Source organism: Cuculus canorus, chromosome 2 (assembly GCF_017976375.1).
Source record: "Cuculus canorus isolate bCucCan1 chromosome 2, bCucCan1.pri, whole genome shotgun sequence".
NCBI classification, from domain to species: Eukaryota; Metazoa; Chordata; class Aves; order Cuculiformes; family Cuculidae; genus Cuculus; species Cuculus canorus.
In genome coordinates, this window is record NC_071402.1 from 100,978,856 (window position 1) to 100,997,250 (window position 18,395).

General features: G+C 38.6%; 1 protein-coding gene across 11 annotated transcripts in view; it reads left to right on the top strand.

Moving 5' to 3' along the window:
• Nucleotides 1-18,395, top strand: part of TNS3 (tensin 3) — a 221,051-nt gene that overhangs the window by 47,009 nt on the left and 155,647 nt on the right. For all 11 annotated transcript variants that reach the window (XM_054060590.1, XM_054060591.1, XM_054060592.1 and 8 more), the window contains exon 2: nt 7,973-8,084. In XM_054060590.1, the coding sequence (XP_053916565.1) occupies nt 7,973-8,084 (112 nt within the window). The remainder of the gene's footprint in view (nt 1-7,972; nt 8,085-18,395) is intronic.

Genomic DNA, 18,395 nt, shown 5'->3' on the forward strand with positions numbered 1-18,395 from the left:
TCTCTGTGGCAGACTAGGGTTGTACTGCTGCTTCTCTATCACATCTTGCGTTGTCTTCTGTCTGACTTTTAATATTTTGGTTCAGAGCTCTAAGTGAGAGAGCTAAGGTGAAAAGCTTTGTGAGAGCACTACAATTTTCCTTTCAGCTTGTGACCAATATTTTTTTTTTTTTTGTGGCAGCTGGAATTAGAAGCAGCTATACCCGGAGACCTAGATCTCGAGGTCCACATGCTAGGCTGTCTGAGTTGAACAGGCTATGGAGCAAATAATTTTCAGCAGTTTGCTTGAAACTTTGAAACGTGTATTGGGTCCTAGCATGTATAAAAGCATGAGGAACCAGAGCATGTGCAGAAAGATGAATGAAATGATCAAGGGGATGGAACAGCTGCTTTTTGTGAAGAGATAGGAAAGACTAGGACTCTTCATTTTGTAAAAAAGAAAGTTTAGGGGGGGATATAATCAAGGTTTACCAAAAACATAAAGATGATGAGTAGGTTGAACTTGACAGAACAAGACTCGCAGTCCCACAGTCCAGAAACTAACAAGTGTCAGAACTGATGCGAGCTTACTTAAAATGAACAAATGAAGGCTCTTTAAACAAGGAGTATGACATTCTGGAACTTGCTGCAGCAGATGGTACCCTAGTACCTAGGCAGAGTTTCGTATTAAAACAGTGAAGACCTCTGATTTCGTCTGAGAAGCTGTGAAGGCTTCTGCTGCTTAAGATTGTCACCAAATTTTAAATAAGGGAGAAAGAGGGTACTCCTTCTGTCATTTTCAGTTATTCTTTGGTCTCTTATGGTCGTACAATAAGGCAGTTTTATACTAACATATTGTAGGATTTTTTTTCCCCTCTCAATGTGAATGTTACTCAGCTGGTTCAATGAGATTTTTTTTTTTCACCAGCATCTCCATGTGCCCTCACTTGAGTCACAAGTCAGGAGCAGACACCTCTGGAAGGGATGTTGCCAGCTCAGACTGCATAATTCTAAGTTGAACTATCTTCTCTAGCTCGAGCTGTTTGTCTTCCTGTGAAATAACTTGAACGAATGGGCTGTAAATGAGATGTTTAACAAAACCTGCTGTCTTTATAATTCCTCTGAAGTTATTTGGTAATAGTAAATGATAGTGATAGTATAATTAGCTATTTGAGTATGTTTTAGTGTGTGTGTAAATATATATATAATATATGCTTGTCTGAAGGTGAATGAAACAGCCAGAAATGCCTTATTTCAGTCTGGTGTTCGTGTTTTTGCCACCATCCCATATTCTTCTCATGTGGCATGGACTCTGCAAAATTTTTGAATTCTCTGGTGGTAGTTGTGTACGTACAACTGTGTGACATGTTCAGTTAATGGAATTTGGCTAAAATACTGTGCTACTTCTGAAGCAATATTTTTTCCAACAAGTTCTCGTATGGAAGAGGTGCAGAGAATCTCGTGGTGCTTGCCGTTTCTGGAAAAACGGTCCTTGTTTATCCATTTTGTCCCTGCGTGAGTGAGACTTTTGATATAATCACTTTTGTATTTCCTAAAAAGTTGTGGTCAGCCCTGTTCTGAAAACCGTTTTACAGGGTAGATGGATGGTATCCTATTACTTGGCCCATATGCCTGGTAGGCATCCAAAATATTTTTCTGGAAATGGAACCTGTAGCAAAGGTGGAACACTGGTTCAGGAATAGGAAAGTTAAAAATGCTGTTTACTACAGGGAGGGACAAGAAAAGCTCTAAACTGTTATCAGTTACATCAACTATTATAATCTTGGTAGTCCTGTCTCATCAGTATTTGCTTCAGGAATGCTAGTTACGGGGAACTGTGGGTAACTGGATAGGATTTTATTCTTTGATGTTTTTCTTCACGGGAACTCCAAGTAACTGTACAGAAATCATAGGACTTTTGCTGTGCAGGCTTCATGCCAAAGATGGGAGAAGAGGAAGTAGAGAGGTGACAGAAGTAACAATGAGCTATCTTAACAGAAAGGACTGAAAGCGGGTGAGTTGTCTGGCATTCCCCTCAGCAAGCTGTGATGGTTTTTCCTTAGTCATGTGATTTATTTTTCTGAACGATCTATGTATGTAGATACGTGGCTTAGTTTTTCAAAGATTTTTTTTTTTTTAACTGAGGCACAGCTTGTTCACTAAGACTGCTTTCAGTTGTCCCTCATTTGAACTTTACTTTGGACATCCTCTATCAGCTTTTCCCTAGCTCATAGATGGCAGTGAAATATGCATTCTGCTAATACACTGCTACCTCCTCCTTCCCTGTATTTACTATAATAGTCCGAAGCCTTATATCAGCCAGTGAATTTAAAGCTACCTTGGAGAGTAGAAAGATGCACAAAGAGTCCTGGGAAATTGCACTATTGGTTGGCAAGTTATTTAGGGAGAGGTTAGAGGGAAAATGGGGTCATGTTTGTATGACCATGTTTGGAAAGTGAACAAAACATCTTTACTTTATATGATTTTGTGCTGTGCTAAGAGGGTTTTTACGGGCCATGTAAAATTCAACAAGAGTTGTCTGACATAGGGAAAGTTTTTAGGGCTTAGCATGTATGTTTATAACTTAGCTGCAGTATATGACATGCATTGTTGTAGAGATAGAAATAACATACAAACATTTTTTGGCTTTTTCCCCCACAAAGAGTAATATCTGAAATTAATGATTTAATTTAAAAAGACTAAATTTATTTAAGATATGTATTTCTTTATAAGTATAGTTTAGTCGTTGCCTAGATGACTTTGAAGGACACTGATTCTGTAGAATCAGTGATTCTGAACAATCAGCTGAGCTTGATTTTTTTTTTTATTGGCATTTATGTATGTGGATAGTTACACAAATTTCTTGAAGGTGGTTTAAACGGGTTTTTAGTTTTACAGTATTTGCTTGATTCTTGATAAAAGATCTAAGCCCTGTGACTATTGTTTTAAAGGATGAGCCGTTATCAGAACTGCAGTTTACATATTGGAAACATGGAATCGAAATAAGCATTGCTTGGTTCTGTTGTTCATTGAATAATTAATTCTTATGATGTAGCATGTTATTTCAGAATAACATTGTGAGTGTATCTCTCATAGGAGTAATTAACTAGTGCTAAGTCTTTGCTAAGGAGTAGCTGCTGTATCAGTTACCAAAAGCCAAGTTGTTTATATCGAGTGCTTTAGTCTGTATTGGCTTAATTGAAATCTGGAGTGTGTGTTTTTTTTTTGTTGTTGTGTAAACTGCATTTTTCTTCTTGATGTTATGCATCTCAGAAATCTTTGACAGGGTTTCTGTAATTTTTTTTAAGTGTTTGTTTTTTTTCCTTATCTGATGATGATCAGTATGTTGCTATGTAATGAAAATGCTCAGTGATGAGTAGTATTTGAAATGCATCATAGCTGAGGATGCCCGTGTGAATCTTTACATAGTCTCTGTTACATTGGTGCAAGTCTGGGATAAACTTTCAGCCTCATTAGATTTGTGTGTTCTAGAGAGCAGAGCTTGGCCAAAAATATTTGCTTATGAAGCAAACAAAGGAGTTTTTCATAATGCTAGCAAGTGAGACCAGATGTAATTAAAACCTCTTTCTTGGGCAAAACCTTAGTCTGTGATGTGTGATTCTGTGCTGTTTTCTTCCAGTTTTTGCTCCTAACAATTACAAGCAGTTTAGATTCCAGTCTTGACCCTCATGAAAGTAGCATTGCTTGCTGTCTGCCATAGTTACTTTCCTTTTTTCTTTTTTTTTCCCCTTTTTTTTTTTTCCAAATACATGTAAATACAGTGTATAAGGCTTAAATCAACATGTCAGGAAGTGCAGTGTTGCTAAAGAAGGCAGTGTCATGTACTTAAGCACTTGTATATTTATTTTTTGTTTTTGTTTGGTTTGTCTTTCCATACCTCTTCCTTTCCCCTTGGCATCTTCCTTAGTGGAGAACCAGAATAGCTGTAGTAGGTGACAAGAAATAAATCTTAGTTTAGGCTCCTCCAGTTTATACAGCAGTGCAGAGTTCTTGTATAAATGGCTAAGTACTGAATCTCCAGAATGAACAGTTTAACTAAATTGCTTGGAGAGCCCATGGTGGAATGTGCTTAATGAACAACAGGGAACAAAAAGTGTGCATTATTTGAGTTCAGGTGCCAAGCCTGCATTGCAGAATATTTCCAAAATGTGATAGAGGAAAATGACTTTATTTGGTATTTACATTAGAAATGAACGGGACATATTGACTAGTTCATCAATTAATGTCAAAACCTACTTACATTAAACATCAATATCAAAACATTGAATGCTTGTGATAGTTGTCTTGCTTTAGGACAGTGCAAACATCAAAGCTTGCGAAGAAGTGTTCTGGAGGTAGGAAATAAGAAGCAGGCCTAAATACAGCATAAACTTTCTGTAAAATTTATCCATTAATTTCTTCAAAACAGTAAGCTCTGCAAAAGTGTCCTTTTCAGACAGAGTTGCAGACATGTCCTATAAAACTTAGCCAGAAGTAGAACTCTGCAGGGAAGAAGAGTGGATAAGATATAAAATCAGAATTTTTTTTTTGTCTACAAAGAAGAGAAAGTGCAGCAACCAGTGGGTGTGATGGCTTTGCTGATTAATATTTTTTTTTTTTTTTTGTGTAGAAGAGGCTAAGGCTGTAGAGGTGAGAGACTCTCAGCTCTTTAAGCGCGATGCCTGCATCTGTTACAGCTTAGATCCTTCTCAGATCAGTGAAGTTACTTTGATATAATGATACTTTACCTTCCTCATAGACCTCTGTGTCTTAGAATAGTTTGGTTGGAAGGGACCTTAAAGATGATCTAGTTCCAACCCCCCTGCCATGATCAGGCTGCCCATCCAGCCTGGCCTTGAACACCTCCAGGGATGGGGCATCCACAACTTCCCTAGGTGACTTGTTCCAGTGCCTTGCTGCTCTCATAGTGAAGAAATTCTTCCTTATGTCTAGGCTAAATGTGCTCCTCTCCAATTTAAAGGCATTCCCCATTATCCTATTACTCCATGCCTTTGTAAAAAGTCCCTCCCCAGCTTTCTTGTAGGCCTCCTTCAGGTACTGGAAGGTCACTATAAGGTTTTCTTGGAGCCTTCTCTTCTCCAGGCTGAACAAGCCCAACTCTCCTTGTATAGGTGGTGCTCCAACCCTCTGTCATCTTTGTAGCCCTCCTCTGGACCTGTTCCAACAGCTCCATAGCCTTCTTATGTTGAGGATTCCAGAAGTGGACACAATAATCCAGGTGATGTCTCGCATGAGAGGAATAGAGGGGCAGAATCACCTCCTTCGACCTGCTGGCCACGCTTCTTTTGATGCAGCTCAGGATACGGTTGGCCTTTGGGCTGGCTCGTGTCGAGCTTCTGATCAACCCGCACCCCCAAGTCCTTCTCTGCAGGGATGCTCTCAATTACATCATCCCCCATCCTGTATTGAAACTGTGGGTTGCCCTGACCTTGAAATGTCGGGGCAGTGCCAGTGTCTTCGTTTTGAAACGCAAAAAACCTAATCATGACATACTTTTTGAAAATAATAAATTTGATCCGTTTTCCATCAAGTATGTTCCTACATAGCACCGGGGGGCAGCTATTTTTTTCTTTACAGTTTACTTCTAATATGAATCATAATTCTCACATCTTTTGATTCATTATTTCCTTTGGCAGAAAAGAACCTTGGGGGTGTGTGTGCTGCTTGACAGCTGTCTGAACATGACCCAGGAGTGTGCCCAGATGGCCAAGGTGGCCAATAGCATCCTGGCCTGTATCAGAAACAATGTGGCCAGCAGGAGCAGGGAAGTAATTATTCCCCTGTAATTGGCATTGGTGAGGCCGCATCTTGAATACTGTGTTCAGTTTTGGACCCCTCAGTTTTGGTGCTGGAGTGTGTCTTGAGAAGGGCAAAGCTGGTGAATGGGCTGTAGTGGAAGTGTTATGAGGAGCAGCTGATGGAACTGGAGTTGTTTAGCCTGTTGGATAGGAGGCTGAGGGCAGACATGTCTACAGACTGTCTACAACTGCCTGAAAGGAGGTCACAGTGAGATGGGCGTTGGTCTCCCAAGTAACAGGTGATAGGATGAGAGGAAGTGGCGTCAAGTTGCACCAGTGGAGGTTTAGATTGAATATTGGGAAAATTTTCTATACTGAAAGAGTGGTGAAGTGTTGGGAGAGGCTGCACAGGGGAGTGGTGGAGTCTCCTTCTCTGGAGGTGTTCAAAATCTGTGTGGACACGGCTTAATAGGCGTGGCTTAGTTAGGCTGATGATTGGACTTGATGATCTTAGAGGTCTTTTCCAACTTTAATGATTCCATGATTCACATGGAAGTAACATGATGCAAATGGCAGCAGTAGGGGATAGAAAGGATTTTGTGACTTTGGTGTCTACAGTGAGTGATCAAAGTGTCTAATTGTGAATACAATTCAAATTTATTTCTCAATGGTTTCACCCCGTTTCAGCCTTTTGAGGATGTGGGCTATTGTACTGTTACTCTTGCTCACTCTGCTGATTAATACACTTCACTGATGGAATGCTTTTCTGGAGAGTCCAGCATGAGTTTTATTCCTTCAGCTGAAGAAATTGCTACTGTGATGTTTATGGAAGTACCATAATTATCTTGACTGTGGATAAGAACAATGATGTTTTCTGAAGCTGTTCTTAAGATCAGGGTGACTGTGCATCCTCACTAGTGAGTATGGCCTCTGAGCACCTAGGAGTGCTCATGGTGGTCAGTTGCTGCCTTTTGTGTTCCCTTTAGCTCCTCTGGAGTTTTGGTTAGGCCAGTGTGGACCAGTGCTTGGAAAGTAACATCTGTTTTTATGGCTGCTCTTATGCCAGCCCAGCTGCTTTGTTGTAGACACTTTTGGAGACAGTAAGCATTTTTGCTAGAGCCACATGTTGGGTTACTTGAAGCCACAAAGAAATCCCATGTTACATTGTTATTGCTGTGGACTTGTGCTTTGCACTATGCTGGAAAACTTTCCCATGAGATGTATAAGTGGAAGCCTGGCACCATGATGGCCTGGCCTTGCTGCATGTGGAGGGACAGCTTTCTGCTTCTAGACACTTCTGCTACTCAGCATAGGTGTTAAAGTGTTGAATGCAGTAGTGAATTTAAGGACAGTAAGGTGCAAACGTGAAATGAAAATCAGGAATGTGAAAAATCATTTGGGGATTTTCATGATCTGGTGAAATATATTTTTGTTTTTGAACAGGTAACTGATATTTAAAAAAAATCTGCCAATGAAAGTGAAGTTGTCATATTTTTCCAGGGTAGATACTGACTTTGTAATAGGCTTTTGATAGGCCCATCTTCTGTTACCTAAAAGTTTCCTAATCTATAGAAGCCATATAATACCCATACATATGATATTGACTTTTGCTGTTCTGTTCCCAATAAGAACTTCATTATTGTGTTATATTTTAACAAGATGTTTCAGTTTCTGTGAGATGCTGTGGAAATAATGTTACTATAAACTACATACCTTTCTCCTGCATGAAAGAAGCTGAAGTATTTTTAAAGTTAGCAATCTGCGCCAAAGTCAGCTTGCGTGGGTGCTTCATTTAATAAATAGAAAGCCCAAGCTATTTTCTATACCAGATGAGTTAAATTTGCTACTGTAGCAGAGTGTTACTTATGTTACTTTTAACCATTTTAAGCTGAACCAATGCAAATTATGTAGATAAGACCTTAAGTTCGTTGGTTCGTATCACAGAGATTATTCTGCATTTCTCCTTAGAAAATAAGTCAAATGTGAATTCTGAAATTATGATATAAAATATTTTGCAGTTTGTGTCCTGATAAAAGAGGTTCCTCACACTCTGTTGCTTCCCACATTTGAGAATAGAAAGCTTATGTTACTGAATAAAAGTGAGGATGCAAGAATGAGATCGCTTTGACATGCTGCTATTATACTACTGTTATATTTTACTTTAAAGTTGTCTATATTTCATAAAATGGATGCCTCAAAAGCTGAGGTAAAGTCTCTTGTTCCCTTTCCTTTCAGCCTCAAGAAACAGCTTCAAGGTCTCACACCTTCAAAAACAAGTCTTTTAAGAAATTAAAAAATTGTGGAGTCTGCAAACAAGTTATTGATAGCCAAGGCATTTCCTGCAGAGGTGAGTAACATATGATGTGTCGTTTACTTTCTTGCTCTGTAAAGGAAATTTGTTTTGTATTAACGTTCAAGTTTTTAGAAAACCAAGTTTCTGGAATTCCCCCTGGACTAGGTATAAGTGTTACCATGGTTTGTTTCCTTCCTATGTATAGTAAAGTTCCCTGTTTTTGTTGGAGAGTGGGGTGCTTTAGTAGATAATTGGACTTGTATAAGAATGTGTTTTTATGACTGTGCTATTCAGGCGGGTTCCAGAAAAGGCAATGCCTGTGGAGGGTCTTTGAGGAGTGCGTGACTGATGTGTGCACAGTGGGTGACATATGCCTCTGGAGTTATGTCTCCAAATGAAGGAAATGTGTGACCCTCATTCACTGAGGCATGAGGGTTTTCCCTCTGTTAATATTCAGAAATTCACAACAGCAGCCATCTATTTATTTCCTTTAATTTTTCTTTTATGTTCTGCTCCGTCTAATCCTTAGTCTTTCAGCTTAATCACTTGCAGAAACAAGGAAGAGATAGTCCTGCTGGATGTACAGACTACAGAGAGTCAGCTGCCTCTGGCATTTCTGCCTGCTTCTTACTGCTATTTTCCCTCATTCTTCTGCCTTTCTGTGTAGAATTGAGCATGCTTGTCTCTTCTCCATGGGATGCCTGTGGTGTAATTAAATTTGGGGAAAGTTCAATAAGTTCTGTCTACAAGTCGTCCAGGAATAGGGGTTTTGATCCCTGTACTGGTTTAGCCTGGTTAATGTTTAACTCCTGTTACTCTGTGTTAATAAAACAGTCTCTTTACTTAGCTCGTGTGTATTTAACCTCCTAGTAAGAGAATGCTATTGTCTCTTCATCTGAAACGTAGTCGCTATTTTCACTTAGAGGTGTTCGCACCACTTCCTAGTTCTAGATGCATCTCCTTCCACCTCCTCCCTGCCGTGTTCTTCAGATGCCTTAGGATCCCTCTGAAAATTTGAGAGGGAGGTGAGAGATTTGGATGTGGAAGAAATGTGGCCACTTCCAGAGCTAAGGTGCAGACTGTGCAGGTGAACAGCTAAATGTAAAATACCTCATTTGTTCAGCGTTACAGTTATTGTCATAGGTGTGGTAGTTACAAATATATTTCTTCAACATATTTCTTCTGTTAGTCCTTTTGGAGGTTGGTTCGAGCCTAACAGAAATAGTATTGGAAGGCAACCTGCTTAGTGAAGGTGCTGCCTTACGAACCTCTTGATCAGGTTCACTGTAAGAAGCCCTGTACCTCCAGAGAGTTAGTACTTTGAAGAGAAAGGCCTTGGGCGTGGGAATAGAAAAAAATATTTGCTAGTTTGCTCTGGATTTGAGTTCTCACAGCCCAGAGCTGTAAGACTCAAATTCGCAAAGCTGTGTCAGTGTGCTTACCTACTGAAGGTGCTAAGAGCTTTACCATATGTCTTGTAAATGCGTTAGAGGTTAGGATGGGTCTAACCAAGCTTCCCTTTTGCCACAATGTGTTAGAGTTGTGGCTCAACTACAGAAACTAACAATACATCCTGGTGTAATTCAGCACCTCTTTGACTAGTGTTTATATGTGGCTCAAAATATCAGGAAGAAGGCAAAATTCATGTGTATTCAAACCATCAAGGAAGTGCTTTCGGGAAAACAAAATAAAAAAAACAAACTGAGGAACAATTAAAATTCTAGTAGTGCTTCTGCTTGGGATCCTTCTGGCACACTCCTCAAACCAATACGTTCATGACTATGGTATGTCTGTGCCTGTATCTAAGTCTGTCTGTGTTAACTTTCTCTAGGTTCCTAGGTGCAGTTTTCAGAAGGAGCCTCTTGATAGTATTGCACAGAGTAAAGTGATGACTCCAAGTAGTTTCAATTTAGTAAGAACCCATTTATATTGTAACTTAGAGCAGGGGCTTTAAAAAGCAGAGTTTTTGGAAGAGGTTGAACTGACAGTTGTGTGTTGCCAGCACTGTAGTTCTTGAAATGTACCAGAGTACTGTGAATCTCTATTAATATGTAGAAAAACAAACCAACTGTTTTGGAGTCAAATTCTGGTGCTGCTGCATCTGGTAAATTCTCTCTGATGTTGCTGAATGAAAGTGAGCTAGTTCACATTGGGGGAAGGGAGAAGAAAAAGCCTCAAGTTAGGAAGAAAGTTCCTTTGTATATTAATGAGAACTTTTTAACTGTTTCTCCTCAGAAGATAGTACCTTTTTGTACAGATTGCAGGTTCATTCCAAACTATAATGTGTGATAGCACTCAAGATGACCTGCTCTACAACTAAACTATAATGTTTTATCAGAAAGTTATGTGTCAAGAGAAATGAAAGAGGGGAAAGGTTCCTGATTGGTCACTAACTAGCATTTGCTGTTTATCTAGACATGAGTTATCTACTTGCAAGAAAGAAAAAAGCCATAACTGGGTGTTTCGTTGGTTAGATAATGTTTCATTAGTATGTAGGCAGTCATTTTGGGGGTGTGTTTTTTAGACCTGTCTTGCAAAATGGGTCCTTTGTCTGAAGGCAGTGCCTAAAAGCTTTCTATGAAAAATCAATTATTGACTGAAAGGTGTGCTTGAATGATGTCCTTCGTCCCTATGTACTTGAGTCTACTTCAGTAAAGCATGCTCGGTTACAGTGAATTTATTTTTATCAAGCTTTACAAAAACAGTGGCAAATGAGAAAGGAGCTTCCCCCTCTTCAAATCTGCCTAGCTGTCTCTGTGCCTGGTAAGGCTGTCTGTAGCTGGGCTATGTCTTTGCAGCTTGTCATTATGAAGAAGGGATAAGGAGCTGTGAATTGATTTCTACTGTGCCTGCATATTCTGCGGTAAACAGAGAACCACATGACTCCCCATGTCTTCTTTAGCACTACTTCGAACTTAAATGTTTTCGAGTTCAGGGCTAAGCAGACATACATCCTAATCATGCACATTTACTTAGTTAGTTAAAGGGCTGCAGTGATAATAAGGCCTTATTTTTTTTTAAGCTTTTTTTGGTTACTCAGTATTTTCTTTTATTTTTAAACAAGTTGTTATAATGGTGTAATTTCTATGTATTTTCCATGTGAATTTATGTTTTCTATGTAAAATATAGATTTATTTATTTCAATTTTACTTTATTTTGTTTTGCTATTTAAAATGATCACTTCTTTGTGGTGTGATTGTATGACCGTTAGTGTAGAACAGAACTTTTTAAATGCTCTGAATCTTCCAATCTCTAAAGTACTCTTCTGGCAATTTAAAAACTGGAGACCAGATTTGGGAAATTCGAGTAGTAATAATAGCATATTATTTCCTAGCTCTTTAGAGCATTGATGGGTCAAGTAAATATGAAGAATTGGAACACTTAACATATTTCTGTTGGTGAAACTCCTCTCTCCTTCAGATAAATTAACATTAAATTAACATGTTTACGTGCTGCTAGTTCGGCATTCCATGAACTAGATTTTGAACTAGAGCAATTAATGGTAGTTTGAATGAACTGAGTGTCTTTTTGTTAGTCTAACCTAGCCATGAATTTGTTGTTCTTGGGGAGTGTGTTGGAAGAATTCCAGTAGGAGTGCTTGTAGCATTTTAGTTAATTTTTTTTCTTTCCTTGAAAACATTTTTCTTTGATTAGACTACATGGCAGTGTGCGTTCTTCCTGATGTTTGTGTAATGTGTCAGTGCTAGCCAAAGAGGTGTTAAATTACACTGGCATGTACTTTTGGCTATACTGTGAGCAGAGAAATGCTTACAACGGTATTGTGTGCGAGCTCAGTGTAATAAAGGGTGCAATTAATTTTCTTTACTTAAAATTAATCTGTATAATAACTTGCCTTGTAAGTCATGTTAGAATAAGTCTTGTAAAAGTGTTGATTGGCTTATGATAAGTAAGTCTGGATTGTTTCCTTGAGCATGTAACATGCAGTAAAGGTAGAAAGTATATTTTCTCATCGAATTACAGTATCAGTGTTTAATCAAGAACTTCCAGCCACTTACGAATCCTAGATCAGGATTTGAAGACGATTTGAGCTGTTTTTCTTCTGCAAGAAGTTTGATATTTTCCTCTGAAACTTACCTGCTTGTTTGTGATTGTGTTTGGGATCACAGTTCGTGATCCACTTAAGGTCTAATTTGGGTTAGTTGAAATTACCAGATACAAAGGGTTCTTTGTAGTTAGTCAAGTGTTCGTTGCTTCTGGCAAGACAAAATACATTTTTCTGTTGACTATTTTGGAGCTGACAAACTGTTCTTAAGGCTTGTTTATACATGCTGTGTGTGTAAATGTATGCATGTTTAATCTTATATGATAGCAGGTGGTTTTATATACTCCATCAGTAAGTGCTAAGTTCAGTAATAACATTAGTATCTTAATAATGTGCAAAACATGCCTGTGGTTACAGTTGTGGCACACAAACAAGAAAGCTAGACATGCTAAAGGAATTTGTCTGGCTTGGTCCATTGGCATCACAGCTGATTCTAAATGGTGAAGTGTGTAGTGTGTATTTGTAGGGATGTTTGTATCAGCCTGGATTCTGTGGACTGATCCTTGTAAAATAAAATCCTCTATTACTAACGACTTCTATGGTTATATTATGAAATCTATGCATCTATTGATATTGATATTATAATGTAAGATTGTGTTTGAATAATTTCAACATAACTACATCTTAAGGTTAATTATGGTAATAGACATTGGTTAATTAACTATAAGATGGCAATAGACACACCCAATAATTATGTTAATATTATAATGTGATAGATCTTTGAGAGAATAAGACTGTTCAGTGTTTTTATCATGTCACTCTTGATTTCTCTCCGATTTTGTATGTACATTTACGTATTTTCTTTAGCACTGATTCAGTGAATTGTATTGCCTTCCATGGGACTGTTTTAGGATAGTTTTTAAGGTAACTGCTTCAGTTAATACTTCTAAGATTTGTAATGATGAATCTCCCGTATGTATGGCTCAAACTCATCAAGAAACAGCAGAAAGCAAACAGAATACCTTCAGACTTTAGAAAGCAATTAACTGCTCATTACCTCTAAATTTAAGAGGTGTATGAACTTTTGAGAGGATGGGACCTAGAATTTCTTTTTGCTAGTACTCTGTTTTCAGTTATGACCAACATTTGATGATACAACAGACAGAAAACTGCATGTAAACCAGGATGTGCAGGCTGTAGGATCAAAAAGTGTGGTCTGTTGTTGTCCCTAGAGCAGATTAATGGCTTGTACCTGCTGTGAACTCCAAGGAAGAGGGATTATGTAGTGCCAAAGCAAGGCTGGGCTAGGTAGGAACCCAGACTTTAGCTGTAAAACCTTATTTGACTGTCAGCCTTGTTTGTGAAAGGCATCTGGGAAGATGTCCAAGGGAGACTGCGTGAATTGGTCTAGTGGCAGCAGAGAAGTCTTTTTAGGAACCTCTCAGAAATGGGTGCATGTTGACCTGCACGTGAGTGGCAGAGTGTACTGTTCTGGCGAGTAGGAGGCTGGAAGGAGAAATGTGCACTGCAGCTCATCTGTGACACCACAAGACTGGGAAGGTTAGCTACTCTTCTCTGGACAAAAGGTGCACGCAGTAAATAGCTGCTTGCACCAGATTAATAAAAGGTACTCAGCTGTACAAGCTATGCATTCCTGTTTCGGTGCAGAGCTTAGCGGAATATGGAAGCTATGTGCATAATAACAGCATGAAAGAGAAGAATGAATAAAGACTTACTGGAGCATACAGAGATACAGAAGAAGCCACTGTAATTAGTGGGCATTACACAAGAGGTACATAAGCATCCTTGCTGAATACAGCCTTTTCTGGAGCTGAGAGAAGCTATAAAATTGACATGCTTTGATGGCACATTCCCAGTGGGAACTTGGGGGAGGGAGGAGGAATTTTGGCAGAGATCTCTAAGATAAGTTCCTACCAATTTAAAAATAAAAAAACACACAAGGCAAAAACCTCAGAAACCTCTGGTAGAATGTTTAATGTTCATAGCAGCCAAGCTACATCCCAGGTATTAGATAATGTTTCAGAAAGTTGTACTGAAAGTATGAGTTCCCTATTTGTTTACCTGACAAGGACTGACTTACTTCTGGCAGAATTTGATCTTTCATTATAAAATTTATTTTTAAAGTTTAGGTTCAAGTCACTAAGTTTTCTAAAAAGCTGCAGCTTCTGTTCATTACAGCTAATGAATTAAAAATAAAATAAAAAAAAAGCACAACATAAATGTGACCTGTGTGCTTTCCTGCATTTTTTTCCTGGAAAACCAATGATTGCTTTGTGATCTAGTGTACCTGTAATTTTATAAACTCAGCCCACTTGAGAACCCCAAATTCTTAAGAGTAAATTGAAGTTAAATGGCCCTCTTTAACCCCAAAAAGCAAAATGCTGCCATAATTAGAGTATGTAATTTGAGTGTGAACTTGAATGTGCCGTGTGGCAAAAGGAAACTCAAAGTAAATCTTGATGCATTTGGCTAAAAACTCACACTTCTAATTGGCTTCCAAACAAGGGTGGGGGAGGAAGGGGAGTGGGAAAGGGAAACTACCAGGAGACAGAAATAACATATAGGAAGTTAAGGTTTAAATAAAGGAGAGGTGCATGAAGAAATATGTAAGTAGTGTTGAAGGGTTTTTTTCTGGTACATGAAGAAACTAAGAAAACTAAGCTGGGCTACAAACATAACTCCATCTAGATACGGTCAGGATGTGAACCCTTTAAGACAGGTAAAAGGGGAGTTGTTAGCTGTTTTTATGCAGTCTCCATCTGTTGTCCATTGATGAAGTTTAAAAAATACTCTTGGAAAACATGCCTACAACTGTGTTAAGTACTTGAAGGATCATATTGACCTCCCTTGCATCACCTATATTGTTTTCTCTTCTGGTGAAGATCACTGTTTTAAGCCAATCTCTTTATTTTTCTCTGATCCTTGCTCTTAGCATAATTTTATGTAAGATATGTTTCCAAGATCTGTCACAGGCACGGAAGCTTTCGAGGTCTTGCGGTTCTTGTATTGTCTGTATTTGTGAGAAATACCTGGAGGTACTCCAACTTTTTTTAGTTTCATGTGGTTTGCTAGCTACAGTAAACCATAGTCTGGTTGAAATGATTTTGCAGATAAAATGTTGCAATATGAGATTTTCCGTTCAGCTGGAGGGAAGAGGTCTAAAAATAATCTTTGATTCCAAAGTGGATTAAGGTTTAATCAGTTCTTACCTGACTTGCAATTGTAGCTTAAAAAGATGAGAAGAAGTTGCTGTATGAGTACTTTATTTTTGAAAACCTGAAAACGTGTTCACTATGCTAATATTCTTTGTAACAGCATCTGTGGTAACTAAACAAAAATCAATCAAACAAAATCCCACTCAGGAGTTTTCAGAATGTAGATAAAATGATAAAGTAAAGCTATGAATTCCATGGGAAGGGGGAACAAAACCCCCTAAAACATTGGTGGTCGAGATTCTTCGTACAAGACAGGAAGAACATGGGAGTAGAAGAAAAGAACAGACATACTATTGCAGCGGTAATGGCAAAATATGTTTCTCTTAATGAAGATTTTCCACTGCTGTCGTCAGCAATAGCAAGTTGAATATTTCATCTCTGGGAAAGCTCATTCACAATACTCTACTGTATAGCCACCCCGAGTAGAAAATGCTGAAACACTGCACAAATTTCCAGTAACTGTCTCTTAGTCCTCATTTTCAAAAGCAATGTCTGCAGTTGCTGTCATGAAGTGCTGGGAGCAGTATTCCAATGAGGAGACAATGGTTGGCTGGATATAAAAAAAAAAAAATCAAACACAAAAATCTAAAAATGTTTGGAGCACAGGAAATGCACCAAATGTTCTTGCTGTTAGACTTTCGACATCAGTGGCTTGTGACTGATAACTTCTTAAAAATAGAGGTGCTTACTCTTAAAGCTAAAGCCCAGTATTTCCAGCTAGAGGACTCTTCCCCCAGCCAAAAGTATCTTTGCCTCATGCAGTACTGCATGCCATCTTATTTTTAACACTGCAGATATTAATTTCCATGTGCCTGTTTTTCATACCACTTTAATTTTGGATCTTAATCTTGAGTTGAATTGTTGCAGTGCTGGTAGGAACAGGTCATCAGGAAAGTGTGTGTGTGTTGGTCAGATATTTTTCTAATAATTTGATCACTGTTATTAAACCCTGGTCGAAATATAAACATCCAGCAAGGTGCACGTGTTCTGTCCATTTGGGACATTTTGGTCATAGATGTCTTTCTGTACCAAGCTCTGCCTGGAAGTGATCGTAACTGTTGTGGCCTTGTTATGTGTTTATTTTTCTGAGAAAAGGAAAACATCTTTTGTTCAGAGCCAACAGCAGACCTGGGATTTTGTGCAAAATATTTCCTGTCACCAGGAAATTAAGAACTGTATAGCGTATGCTTTTGGGGCAAGTGTTCTTTCTTAGGGATTAGTAAGGTATTAAACTGATTTACATTTCTTAGAGTCTCTATTTATTTGTGCCCCAAGAGGAGTTCTGAATTATTTAGTTTGTACCCTTGCCATATGTAAAGCTGTTTAAAAAAAATATATGAAACCCCACCATGGAGAATCACTTGATGAAAGCTGTGGTTATCACTTGATGAAAGCTACAGGTTGTCTCTGTAAGCTACCTATGTTTTTAAATATTGACTGCACGTACAGTGTGACAGATTTGGAATATAAAGAATATATTGCCATATGTCCACTAAATGCTAAAATTTGACAAGGTGAGTAACCCTTACCACACAGAAAAACTGAAGAATTTTCTCATGGTAAACCATAAATGGTTTTGTGGTTACTCTACAGAACTGCTCTCTTACTTTGTAAACATATAGTAACTGGTTTTCAGAAGGCATCTTACATGCATTCAAGTAAGAAGTAGAACTTTGATTTAGTAAAAATTTTGGAGCTTAGGTCTGAAAAATGATTCTTTATGCTTACTCTTCTGTCTTTACCTTGGCAGCAGTATTGTTAACTTGCAGGAGTTAACATATCTTAATTTTGATGCAAAGAAATATATTTCCCTCCCTCCCTCCCTCCCTCCCTCCCTCCCTCCCTCCCTCCCTCCCTCCCTCCCTCCCTCCCTCCCTCCCTCCCTCCCTCCCTCCCTCCATTGTTTTGAAGTGTAGTAAATTGGCTAAATATGGCTTGGCCTCTGTTTCATTGCAAGCCAGCTTGGGACAGTTGTTCTTGGAACTGATGCCAGAATCTTTAAACACAAAGTTGGAAAGTCTGGTATTTGACGAGAGTTGGGATGCAGACATTCAGCTGTTCAGTTGAAGAACAGAAGTAGGCTTGCTGGGTGTGACATTGACTAAGTCTTCCGGACTGTTTCAGACACGGTTTTATATTAGAATACTCTTGGGCTTAGTCCTGAAAAGAGCTGAGTGCTGTTTCACTTATAAGCTTTGCCTAAAGAATGCCAGCATTCAATAGAAGCTGCTTGTTGAGATCCTTTAATTGTAAGTTGCATGTATTTTCCTTAATGCTTGATGTGCTATGAGTGTGCTCAGTTGTTTATGTTTTTGCATCTTGTGTATGTTGCACGAAAATCACATGGGTTGCACAGCTCTAGTATAATACTGCTTTTTTTTTTTTCCTTAGAAATTTTCTAACAATTTATTTCTCTACTATTTAAGGCTTTCTATACACCAGCTGGCATATTGAAGTGTGGTTCAGTCTCTCTGGCGATCTATTGATTGAGATAATCCATCTCTTTGCAGGTACTGCAAATGCTTGGCCCAAGACAAAATCAGCCTCGGGCTGAGGAAGTGCAACCATCTGGGCAGAATAGTTCTGAGAGTTAGTAGGATTAGCTTTGGCAAGACGAATTCTGAGTAACAAAATGTAAAGCAAATTGATTTTTCTATGTGAGTGAGTGGTTAATTTGCTAGTGTTCATGAAGGGATCTCGCTGTTTATGATGTTAGCAGATATGGTGGGGAAAACCATATGAATTGCACTGCAAAATGATGTGACTGGAAAGGCAGTGGTGCTTCTCTCCAATAACTCTATGCTCATATAGTTGGAGAATTTACCACAGCATGACCCTTACTCAACTCACTCTTTCTTTATGCGCCTTTCTTTCATATGCTGCTGCTATTTCTTCTCCCTGTGTGTGTGTGTCTGTGTGTTTATATATGTGGGTTTTTTTTCCCTATTTCCCCGCTTCCCCTTCTGGAGAAGGGGTAAAGAGAAATCAGTGGAGATAAAAAAACAGAAATACAAAGTAGTTTAAAAGTACTCTGACTTAACTCTATCAGTACTTTAAAAATAGCCTCAAAGTTTATTCTCATAACTCTACCTCACTAGCAATATCTGGAGGTTTATAATTGATTGC